Source organism: Daktulosphaira vitifoliae, unplaced genomic scaffold, assembly GCF_025091365.1.
Source record: "Daktulosphaira vitifoliae isolate Bord-2020 unplaced genomic scaffold, ASM2509136v1 Scaffold_4, whole genome shotgun sequence".
Lineage (NCBI taxonomy): Eukaryota > Metazoa > Arthropoda > Insecta > Hemiptera > Phylloxeridae > Daktulosphaira > Daktulosphaira vitifoliae.
In genome coordinates this window covers 38,157,394-38,170,778 of record NW_026099575.1, presented here as the reverse complement: position 1 = coordinate 38,170,778, position 13,385 = coordinate 38,157,394, and the positions used below count along the sequence as shown (strand labels likewise).

Sequence of the window (13,385 nt, the reverse complement as noted above, 5' to 3'; positions counted from 1 at the left end):
AAAAAAAAAAAAAAAAAAAAAAAAAAAAACACATCATAGTAAAATTAATACCTTCTCCGCTTCGCATCGAAGCTAAAATATGACGAACAAATATTTAATTGATTTTTGTGTAGAATTAGTTACTGTTAATAGACACCCTTATAATATCTTAAATGAATGTCAGTTTAAAAAAAAAATACTTTTTTATTGACATTCAAAAAANAGTAATTAAATTGAGTATGAAAGTGGTATTCAATAATATAATATTGTAATTTTTACGGAGATATTATAAAAATAAAAAGGAGTTGTATATTCATATACTTTTAATGCGTATACAAATTTAAAGGAATTTATGCAATACTTTTTAATAAAAAAATTTTGTTACTTATGAATAAATACACTAAACAAAAGGAACTTTCATCAGAAAAAAATATACTTTTCTAAATAAACTTTTCGTGATGTTTTCAAATGTGCAATTAAACTTTTTCTATAACTTCTAAGTTTTAATATTATTACTTATTATTAAAAAATAAGTATTTACATATAAAAAAACCCAGCACAGGGAGGTCATATACTATCATAAGAAACGCTTCGATGCAAATCTGTAGATAGTGTTTCATTTAGAGAAATTGGTTGATAATTACAAAAGCTACATTATCTGCTAGTTTCTTATTAATACCCTGATTAAGATAANCTATGAGGAGAGAAGAATCGAAAGCTGTAAGAACAGTTATAGAAATGAATGTTGAAGGAAGATGAAATAGAGGAAGACCAAAAAAGAGATGAAGGGATGCTATTGAATGCAATTCGAGGACAGTTGATATGAGCCTAGAAGATGTGGGAGATAGTAAATTTAAATGTAATGTAACTCGAAAAATATTTGTTTAAATGAAAAAATATAAGATAATTTGTTTGTTTATAATTGTTTTTTAAACAACTTTTGTACGAAACTTTTTTTTGTAAGTTAAATATTTTTTGAGAAAATTAAAAAAGCTCATATTTTTGAACTTTTGCGAGGCTGTAAAAAAAAGCTCAATTTCAATCAATGAAGACTATTAGTATGTCATTATACATATTTTAATTCAACTATTAATAAAATAAAATTTGGTTGGGAATTTTTTAAGAAATTTTTCCTTTGTTGACTGGCCTAGATGTCAATTTTAAATTTGTAATTGAGCTAAAAGTTATGGTAATATATTCAATTTTTTTTGCTATAAACTTTCATAAATCTTTATCAAAAATTTTTCATCAATTTTAAAGAACCAAAAAAATAGGTTAAAAATGAAAATTTGGACTGATTATTGTTAACATATTAAAAATCAAATCAGTAATAATTGGAAAACAATGTTTTTTTCTTTTAATTATTTTTTATATGTATATAATTAGTAATAATATAAAAAATTAGAACTGATAGATAAAGTCTAATTGCAGATTTGAAAACAACGCGAAACTTTGATTTAGAAAAGTATATTTTTGCTTCTGATGAATGTTCTTTGAAGTCCAGTGCATTCATTTATAGTAACAAACAGTTTTTATTGATAATTATTGTATCAAGCCCTTTAAATTTTTAAAAATTTTAAATGGCAAATTTAACTTATAAAATAAAAAATAATTTAATTGAGAAAATGACTGGTTGATAACAACCATTACTTTGGAAGTTATTTTTTTATCCAGTGATAATAACAGCAGCACTTACTTTTCACCTTCAATCATTACCATAAATTCTTAATACCTTCTGAAATACTTGTCCAAAAGTTTAAATTATTTCATATTTCAAATATATGTAACTGAAATAAATAAAAAATATTTTTCCAATATTGTATTTATTTTGCGAGTAGTTGAATGGTTTATGATAAACCTGTATAATATTCAGCGTGATATATATAAAATATATATTTATATATATATTTTTTTTAAATGAGAGCCTTTTTTTTATTTTCTGTAATTATTGTTACTAATTTTGTCACTCCAATTTTTCAACGTGATTCAATTATTTTAAATGATGTAATATTATTCTCCCGTAGAAAATCATAATCCATCAGACAACTACAAAATATCTATTAAGCGCACCAAAACATTCATGCCATTACATCTTTATGTATTATTAAATAAAAATGTTCAAAATAATTGAAATATCAAATCCATTGCGCAAATTAATGCGTTACATGTCGACAGAATATTATTCTATTTGACAAATCTTTCAGCTGAATCGTAACCCGCACGATTATTATCTTGATGATGATGAATGTGCAATGGACTCTAAGCGTGCGGATTTAGGTTACCGGTCAGCGTCCAGTCACTGTTATATCGCTCGTATACGGACGTCCGTATAAGGTTTTTTGACGATTCAAATGTTTTAGATAACATGCTGTTCTAGAACACATTGCATAAAATAGAAAAACAAAAACAACATTGGGAGCGTGTGGGAATGACGTTGCAACCGAGTAGACTGATCAGTTAAAACGGTATTTGTATATCCATACAAAGGGGTTAACGCATTTCGGTTCATCAGAGAAGCTTCTAATTAATTAAAAAATGAACATACGAGTTTTAACTACTTATCATTTCAAATTTCGCAATAGTTAGATGATTATATTTAGTTTCAGTATCGTTTTTGTAAATTTTATAACATTATATCTAAATAATTATATACAATGATTTAGCGTAGGTACTTGACATAGAATGCTAATAATCGATATACATTAATCTGAAATAATTTATTATATACCATAAAAATTTCATAGCATAATCCTTGTCGTGTAATTGTTGTATATGTATTGCGGTTAAATGGAAAACACCGCTAAAGTGTTTCTTCTTCTTAAATGAAAAAGTATAGAATTTCTAAAAAGTATAGCAGTATAGAAATCATCATTGAGTCTTAATTATTTTCATATACAAGTCATGGGTAATTGAAAAATTTATAACTAAAATATTAATTTTAGCTTAATGATTAAGGGATATTCTCGATAATTTTTTATGTCCATTATTCTTTTCCAATTCCTATAGTAAATAATATTTATTAATTATTGTTTTTATTTTTCACACATTATTTTGTCATTCATGTTTTCATAAATAATTATTTTGAATAAGCCACATCATGACAAATTTGGTGCTTATTATTTATTATTATTTTTTATTTTGTAAATAAAAAAATAATATTTGATGACTAATATAACTTGCCGTGTTGATCTTAGTATGAATACTAAAAATATTTTCGTGTACGACTCTATGCAGTATTATTAGAATGGATTACTAAATATTACAGAACTGCACGCAACGAAATTATGTCAGTTAATTTATTTTCCACGTTTATGTTACAAAACTAATAAAAGATTGAAATCATACATCATGACAATTTTATTATTGATCGATCATATTGAAACAGAGGATAAAATAGAAGGTAAATGTGTTGGACATAAAACTTTAAAAGGATATAAGATATTATACTATTTTGAACGAATAACTATGTGTTGCAAACAAGATATTTGTGTAGGAGGTGCAGATAAGGTGGGTAATAATTGTTATGCACAACATTGTAACCATTATACTTTTTACAATACGAAATTCTTCGTGGAGTGTTTATCTATATCATAAGATACTGATTCGGATTAATATTACTGAACTTTCCACATTTTATTTACTGAAATCAAAACACGTATTACAATGTCATAAAATTGCAATTAATTTTGCATAAGAATTAATAAGTTAAAAATCTGCAATACTTGTATTTATTGCAGTATAATTAATTATTAAGTATTAATAACATATATATATATATATATATATCATATTAACATGTTAAAATGATATATATATCATATTAACATGTTAAAATGGTCAGTGGCATATCTAGGGGTTTCAATTCCCCCGAAATTATTCGCGATATTTGTATTTTTTTGTCGTGTCTAAAAAAAGGTCATCAAAAAATATTTGAAATAATACCCCTTCCTCCCCCCCCCCAAAAAATGCTGACAAGTTTTGAAGGATGACAAAAATTAAAATTGTAATTTACTTTGCTCGAGACTCCGCAAAAGCTTGGGCCGTCACTGTAGATAAGACGTTTATCTTGTTATTTTTTTGTATAATACGATGAGTAACGGTGTGCTGGAGACGGTAACGCGACAACACATGGTTTGTACTGTGTGCAGATTCGAGATACGGTTAAGGGCAACTCATTTGCTGAGCTAGAAATCATTTCATTAATTGGAGTCACTATCCTTCCAACTTCTAAAAAGTCCCGTCCCAAAGTATCTATGAAAAAGAAACCTTCTCTTCGAGACAGGTCGTTATGGCCCTTAATGGGTTGCAAATAGTAAAAAAAATACTATAAGACAAATTATTTGACTTGTATTTTTATATAAAAGAAATTCGTAATTTTTTTAATCAATTAATATGCCTAAAATTGTTCATCCAAATGCTATTTAAAATGATATTCTCTGTCATATACCAAAAAATTAGATATAAATTTTATAAAGAATTGTTTTTGCACATAGAAAATGACGATTTGTATATTTTTTTACTGCTGAAAATTAACATAGCACTTTTAGAATTTACTAAAAGCTGAGGCTATAGCCACAGAATTGTTTTCATCATTGTCCATTTAATCATCAACTAGATCATTTTTAATCTTTTAGATGATTTGGTTAAAATCATTAAATTTTTACTAATGTATCTCAATAATATAATTTATTGCTACTAAAAATAAGAAATAAACAGTTTTTTGTAGTTCTTAATGGCATTTTATCTAAATTTAACGAGAGTTTCTTATGAAATATATTAAGGTTAAATATAAGCTATTATTAATTTTAATCATTATAATTAAATATGTCATGTTTTGGGGACATATACATTCATATTTTTATGCATTTTTTGGTAATATTTCAAAATCCGGAGGCGTATAACTAGTATCTAATGCTATTCGTTTCTTTCGTAGAGAATTAAACGCCCGTTGACTTAGTATCTTATGGACGTGCGTGACAAGTAAAAATATAATATCATGTCAAATCACCAGCACAATTTCTATTTTTTTAATAAAACACGGGTGTGTTGATAAGCATGTAAAAACAACGCTACAAGGTGTAATTAAGAGTAATTTGACAAAACTCTCAGCTAACCAGTTATGTTATAAACACTGCCCAATTATAACAATTAGTTTGGAGGTGCAATATGTTGAATTTTCAAAATAAATCATGTAGCCAATGCTGAACTTAATATTGACGCACTGTTTCGACAAACCCAAAACTAAAATATACACACTACCACCCACACGAAAAATTCGTATCGACATGAAAATTATTAAGAGTGAAAGAAATAGACTTTATAGGAATCCTCAAAGTATAAAACGCACATTCTCCTATAATATACATATGCCTGTTATTAAGACTGGCTTATCTGATGTTTACATGGCAGAACCAAACGTATGAACAGAAATAGATGACGGGAGCGATCGAATCTAACTTATTATTATATTCGTGTAGATCAATTCACCTGGAAATATCTAATTTTATTAGTTAATTCTATTATAGAGTAACGCCCTGCGAGTGCCATAACGTCATTTTAAATTGATTTCGAGTTTTAATTTGGCCCGGACCTTGGACTATTTGGGATTGGTGTATATTTTTTTCACGTTGAACACAAAAATTCATGTACAACGGTAAACAATATATAATTATTATTATTATTGCGTTGTTCGAAATATTAATTAAAATAACGAAATACAATGCGGATTATCGACTTTGGGAAAAAGTGTGAACGCTGGACATGATTAATATTATTAATTATGATTAAATATATACACACGTCCAGTGTTCCACATAAACAGAATTTGCACACGAAAAGCTACACATTACGATGAATAATTCTCAAGAGCTGTTCGCAGTTATGTCATGGCTGTAAAAAAAGTGTAGAAATTAATTGAAAACTTATCAGTCGCTTATTACCTAAATTTGATGTCATTGTCAGAATTGGATTGCAAATGTGGTTAGATGAAACCATTTATTCAATCGAGTTTTTTTTATAATTTTATCCAGTCAAGTTTGATCATATGTTTATAATGTGGAAATACGTAGCTTATAAGTTATCACAAGCTTCTCTGTTTGCACTAATGCACTTTATATGTAGAAAAAACAAAGTAATTCATGGTCCAATAGCGATGGTTCGAATCGTAATAAATAAGTATAACATGTTGTAATAAACGTGTATTTGTGCATGTAAACATTATAATAATAACAGTAATACGATCACAGGGAAAATATAACGAAACTTAGATATGTCGCGAAGTGTGTGTGAATGTGCTTAGACCGCTGTGTACATTATCCGTTTGTATATGAGCGCGTAATTATTAGAGCGAAACGTCTTTCGAATGGACATCGTATAACGTTTTATACATAAGAAAAAAGGGGAAAATGTAATGACCAACGCGTGTCAGTGCGCTCTTAGGTCTTGGCATAATACAAGTAATTTCTATCGACCTTGACCTTCCTCGACATGAAAATGACAGTAAATTACATCATTTTAGCTATTTCTCAATATTTTTCATCTTTTTTTGCAAAAAAAATACTTAATGTGGGTAATTTTTACAATAAAAGGAACAGCTATTTCAACGATTATCAAAAATATGATAATCGTTGAACCGCAGCAAACAATCGCGTTCATTAATTGCTTTAAGAACTACTTGGTCTAAGAACATCGTAAATAATATGCTCTTGTGAGTTTATTATTTACTGCTGTCAGTAAACATATTTTATGCCCGTGGGCATAAAAATGATGGTTTTAGGAGTTAGAATTAAATATTATAACATAAGAAACGTTGAGGTTCACTTTAGTACCTTTTTATCCCTGAGCTTTTATTGTAATTAGTAACCATATAAATAACAAAGTTCTACATCAAATGCCAAAGGATAAAGTAAATTTGTATAAAATCTATAAATTAATCATTTATAGATGAATTAATAGAACTTAAGATAATTTACTGACAACAGTAATTTTATTACTTTTGTTCTAGTTGGCTGATCCTGAAGTTATTATGAAATTATTTTAACGCTCGCTTTAGGCACGAACAAGTTCTTAAGTAAAACTATAATAAGTATCTATTGTAATAATAATAAATAAATCTTTAAAAATCACAAAAACCGATCACGTTTATTGTATTTATTATTTTGGAGAAAGGTTTTGTGGAATAATAAAAACATAAATATGTATTTAAGTATCATGTGATTAAATGATATTAAAATATAATATTCTTGATCCTTTTTATTCATTAAATTGTTTTGTCGTTAAGAATTTACTGTGAGAAACATATTATTTTTCTTGAGTATAATTTAATTCAATTTCTGTCGTTTGTCAATATAATAGTAAATGTCGTTTTTTTTTTTTTTTTTTTAATAAAAAAATTCTTTCGAAATCCTAAACAATTGTGTATTCGTTAACAAATTCGTTGTATGAAGATTTGACGAACAAAATATTACTCGTGACATAATATTGAACAAGTCAGGTTATAATGTAATATATTATTAAATATCACCGGTTCCATTGAAATTTAAGTACCCAAATAATTATTATAAAACAATACACGATGCACTTAATACTTGGGAAATATTAAATTACATTTCGACAAAAAAACGTTAGTACTTAAAAATTACTATGGATTTATCTCGATTTATTTTTTTGCACATTCAATTTAAAGGCGAGCTCAGTTATGGATACATGATCATTTTATTAATAGCTCCAGATAAAAGTATATTTGTTTAGTGCAAATTGACAACACCAAAATACTCTTCATTGTAATGAATTTTCTAACATTTATTTCGTAAAATATGGAAAAGTACTCAAATTTATATTTATTTTGCTTATATCCAAAAAATATCACAAAAGTAGATTATTGAGATTTATCAAAATTCGAATAGGAATGTACGTTATCTGTCAAAAAATTACGAGTTAACATTATCGGGAAAATTTGTTTTTAGCACTTCAAAAATAAAAAGTCATAAAAACATGGTTTTAAATTTTCGCCGTTTTATAAAATTAAAACCAGAAATTTAGAAATCAAAAATGCATAACAAAAATTCATTAAAATCTTATAACTTTGATGTTAATTACGAAATAAAACAGAAAAAATCAATTTTAAATAAAACATTTTTCTTTAGAAATATGATAACATAGTTAAGTCCCATTAAATAAATAATTGTGTCATTTTTATAAATTGAGTAAAAGATTTTCTAAATAGAAGAAATAAGCCCTTAGTTGGATTAGAACATGCTAAATGTGTATTTTCCTTCGAGGTTATCTAAAAAATAAAAGAAATGTTAATAAGTATTTCTATTCTAAGTTATTTAATTAAAATTTATGCAACTGGACACATGAATATAACTAAATGCTTGAGAAAATAAAATTTTATTGAAGGCGTGGGAAAATATTTTTGTAAGCAGTTCATGTTTTGTGTAACACAAACAAATATTCGTTAAGTAATAAAATAAATTACTATGATATGCTCAATTTGGGACAAAAACAGAGCGAAATAGAAATTGAAAATTAAACAAAAAAAAATATTGAGTGTTTGTATTTTCTTATAAGTAAAAATCAACATATACAATAATTCAATAAAAATGTTGAATCGTTAAAGTAATTGGTATGTAATGAGCAAACAGTTATCATACAGAGCAACATCAATATTACACTGCCTTAAACTTAAATAAAACAAACCAATTATGTCGAGAGGTAATTTATAATTCTTAAGTGTTTCTTTGTACATTATTTAAAATCAATTATTGATAATTTGTTATCCATTAAGTCTTTGACGACATGAAAAGTGTTGTGGCCGACATCAAACTATGATAGGTAATTCTTGTGTATCAACATTTCAGTGCCCTTCAATTTGTTATAGATGTTCAATTTCTTTTTAATTCAAAATATAATACACTTTTAGTTTATACCTTGAATGTATTACGTATTATTATATTTCCGATGATTAAAAGACGTATATCCTTTAGAAAACCCGAGTGAGAAAATTGGTTATTGACACGGTTATCGAGGACATGTATCGGTAACCTCTACGACTGTAATTTTGAAGAGATAATCATCGCAATAAAAATAGCCAGAAAAACGTGCCCTTATTGTTAATTTGTTCTGAGCTATAATAGTTAATTATTAACTCATTCATAATACAATGTGTTACAGAATCTATCGGCTACCACTAACTGATTAGCTGTGCAGTTTAAAATATCCTTCGTACTTTTTTTTGCGAGAACAATCGTAATACTGTAAATTATACGTAATATTTTTTACACTGCGCTAATACAGCAAATGAGCATATTTTATATCAAAGCACATCTCAGAATTTTTCGTTCTTTAAAAATGTTTTAAAAACTCTATTTTATTTTGTCCTGTAGTCTTTCTCGAATATTCAATACACTAAGGAAAATGATAATAGTTCAAAGAGTATTCACCCTACATACTGTTATTTTAATCAAGTATGAATCTAAGTAAAATTTCAAATAATATTTCATTAAAGTATTTATTGTGTTTCGATAGCAAAAAAATGTTTATTTCAATATTTACTGATAGTATTAAAAAGGAGCTAATTTAGAAATTTATAATGGGGGAAAATGACCCTCTCTTCAAGTACGCCATTGATATTAAACAATATTTGAACATTAAAACAAATCATTTAGTTTGAAAACTTTTAATTTTATATTATTTATTTTTATATGTTTGAAAACGTTTAAAATATTGTTAGTATTTTTGTGAAGTATGAAAAATCAAAAAAAATTAACACATAAAAACTATTCATATACGATTTTTTAAAAACTCGCGACAAAATATTTTTTAAATAAAAATTAAATTATCAAATTTTGAGAAAAAATAATTTTTTACTGATATGACTGTAGTTAGGGGTGGTCTTAAGCGTAGGATATGCTTATATTGACATTTTGTTAAGGGACAATCGACTTACAACATGATCAGATATTTACGTGTACAAATTTGCTTGGGTCACCTCTGACTGTGGCGGATTAATAGTAATAAGGTAACGTTAAAATACTTTGTGATTACTACATATATTTTTTTAACTGTGCCGAATATGTAGTGATTTCGCAATAAAAACTTTTAACAAAAAAGAAGTTTCGATAAAAGGTTATCGATATTTACCTAAACCGAAATGATACCTCAAAAGATATTCGATGGAGGACTCGGTGTGGCATATTACGTTTAAGTGTAATGTGTAAGTATTTAGTCCAAGGTTTGGAGTCGAATTTTGACCTAACAATACGAAATAATGCAAGTAAAAAAAAATAAAATAACAAAAACGATTATTGCGGACAAATGGTGAACGCCACCGCCGCAATGGTTCACAAAGAAACAACAATGCATCTAAAATGACCGCGGACGCACTCGGATGGACAACGAACCAATGAGCTGACGACAAGCGTGGGGAGCACTGCGTTCGCCCTTTAGTATATATACACCAGGTCATCTATGGAAAAGTCATACTGAATTCAACAGTGTTCTAGGACTGTCTAGCAACAAGTTTATCTCTACAACGTCACTGTGTTGTTCGAAAAACGTACAAAAATGACTTTCTTACAAGTGAGTAAAATTTTCAAAAACTGTTTTACAATGTTTAAACGTGAAATCTTAAAGAAACCAAAAGAGTAATTTTAATTGAGCTTCGTTTTTTTTTTTAACGTATATCTATTTAAATACCATTTTCAATAAAAGTTTAATACAATTCTCATATATATATATATTTTTGAGAGAGAGAGAGAGAGAAGATTTAGTTACATAAATCAATTTTTATACATTTTTTGATTTTAGAGTTAGTATCTTGTAGTTTTTTTATTCATATACAGAGTGATTTTTTTATCATTAGCCACTCAATTTTGTAAGTAATTGAGTGGACCATGATAAAAAAAATCACTTTGTATATCAAATTCGTATCATAGACTTCTGCAGTCTTAGGGAAAACATACATGAAGCTTTTCTCAATCTTGTGATACACGTCCTAATTATAATTAAATTTCTATGGTGATACATATAATTGAGTATGCGATCCTTCGGTCCTATACAGAAAATGAACCTTATTAAAAATAATTAAAAGTTAAAAAATCACGTTGTTTGTTTATTTATAACACTATTCGAATATAAAAAAAACTGAACAATGCGGCGACAAATATTCTAGTTAAGTTTCGGTTTTTTAGCAAAAGAATAAACATTTTTTTTCGTTATGTAAAACGATTTGCGTTTGACCAGACGGAGGAGTATAAGCAACACATGTGAATTTCCCACTGTACAGACATTGTTTACCACGTGAGTTGGCTAATACTTTAAGATAGGCAACTCGGCGTGATCAAATTTCTCGGATTTCAATACTACTACCGAATCACGCGCTAATCGTTTTTTACCGGTATTTTATTATATTTGATTATTCATTTGTATAGAATCGCGGCGTCTGTCTCGCAGCTTTTGCGTAATAGGCAATTTATCATTATCGTTATCATCTCCGTTCCCGTTGACCGCCCTAACCTAATTATCGCCGGTGTAATCGCATTTCACGCTTATCGTGTTAACGGCTGTCGCATTGTCGTGAAAACTGTTCGATTTCTGCGATTGTCGTGATCACATCGCATCACACACCGATCGAAACCGTGTAAATAAAATCCAATGACTCAGCACGACTCGGTCACACCAAAAGCTCACATACAGTGCCTGTACCTAACCCTCTTCGCGACCATTACAAGCTTACCACACCCAGTTGGATATCGTTTCGCGTTCTGTAATCGAGATGCACGATCCGTTCCGCATCAAAGATCGAATTAGCCAACTAACGTCTCCAAATGAGACAAGTTCTTACGTGTGTCTACGGTTTTTTTAATGCAATCGCCATAAACTTAAGCCATTGTGCATGACTATACATATAAAGAAATAGTCTTCTAATTTGTGAACTAATTTGTAACTCGGATAATACGATTTTATTTTTTTACAGTGTACACTTGCTGCTCTTCTCCTTCATGTCGCATGTGGTAGTTATCTAGCTCACCGCGCCGCTTACCATGGTGGTTACTCTTCGCCCATAGTATCCTCTTACGATTATCCGTCTTACCCAGCCGCCTATCCAGCATACTCTTCGGCTAGTACTTACCACACCGACTATCCAACCTACTCCAAACCCGTCGACTACTATGTGAGTATTGCGTAGTGAATATTTTATTGAAAATATCAATATTTGAAAACTTAAAAAATAATAATTCCATTGTTTACATTACATTAAGTCTCCGCCAAAATACTCTTTCAACTACGGAGTGAAAGACTACCATACTGGCGATGTCAAGGACCAATGGGAAGAAAGAGATGGTGATGTAGTCAAAGGAGAATACAGTTTGGTGGAACCCGATGGCACCACCCGTAAAGTCACCTACACCGCTGATGACCACAATGGTTTCAACGCTGTTGTACACAAGTCAGGACACGCACACCACCCGGCTACATTACCAGTCCACCACGCTCCTCTTTACCACAGTTACCGTCGTTGATAGGCTGTGTTTTTTATACAAAAGATCACTTTGCCCAGTCTAGTTATCGAATTTGAATTCAAGTATATTATTTTGCATATTATCATAATATACTTTTAGGTTAAGTTCTCTGTAAATTATACCAAATCAAAAAAAAAAGATTCACTTTCAGAAAACCAAATGAACGTCAATTTTCTTCATCTTCTGTATTACTTTAATAATATTAATGATTTAATTCCTTCACTTCAATAATGATCTCTTTTATGTGTTACATATATAATTATATATATCACAAAATATGCTTTATATTTTTATTCTAACTGTATGGTAAATCAAGAAAATTTTGTATTTTTATATTTTTTTTTAATTGAAGTTTTTGTATAAATAATTTGGATTGTATTTCTTATACATATGAATGTATACAGATTTAATATTCCCTGTTTATAACAAATAATAACAACACCATCCACTGTACTTCTTATTGCACTTTTTAATCCTTTTTGTATATATATTTCATATTTGCTCATTTTATTAAATAAAAGTACTTATACTTAAAATTATGTTTGTTTTATTGACCTAAAAAAATCGAAACTATACTAATCGTTTCTAATAATCGAACAAAGAATTAATTATTTAGTTTGAATATTATAATAAAACCTTTATCGTCTAACAGCTGATTTCACCTTAATTATTCTTAAACTAGATTGATTTAGATAATTTAATTATCAAAGAAAATTAGAATTTTTCATTTTATCATTTATTATGATTAAAAAGCAACGAAAAATTATTTCTGAAATAATCTATGTATAGATTTCAAACTCAAAATAAATGCCTACTAAAATACTTTACATTTTGAATTTTTTATGTTTATATATTACTAATTTCCTAAGCTATTTGGTTAGT

At 28.0% G+C, this 13,385-nt stretch overlaps 1 protein-coding gene across 1 annotated transcript; it reads left to right on the top strand.

Annotated features, from left to right (window-relative positions):
• Positions 1-10,432: 10,432 nt before the first annotated feature.
• Positions 10,433-12,966, top strand: LOC126906097 (cuticle protein 19-like). Its single transcript, XM_050686376.1, has 3 exons — positions 10,433-10,560; positions 11,957-12,154; positions 12,243-12,966. Exons 1-3 carry the CDS (start codon positions 10,546-10,548, stop codon positions 12,501-12,503), a joined length of 474 nt encoding a protein of 157 aa, XP_050542333.1. The 5' UTR covers positions 10,433-10,545; the 3' UTR covers positions 12,504-12,966.
• Positions 12,967-13,385: the final 419 nt, after the last annotated feature.

Coding starts and splice junctions, on each gene's coding strand:
- LOC126906097 (XM_050686376.1), top strand. Junction 12,155..12,242: donor CCAAACCCGTCGACTACTAT/GTGAGTATTGCG, acceptor CATTACATTAAG/TCTCCGCCAAAATACTCTTT.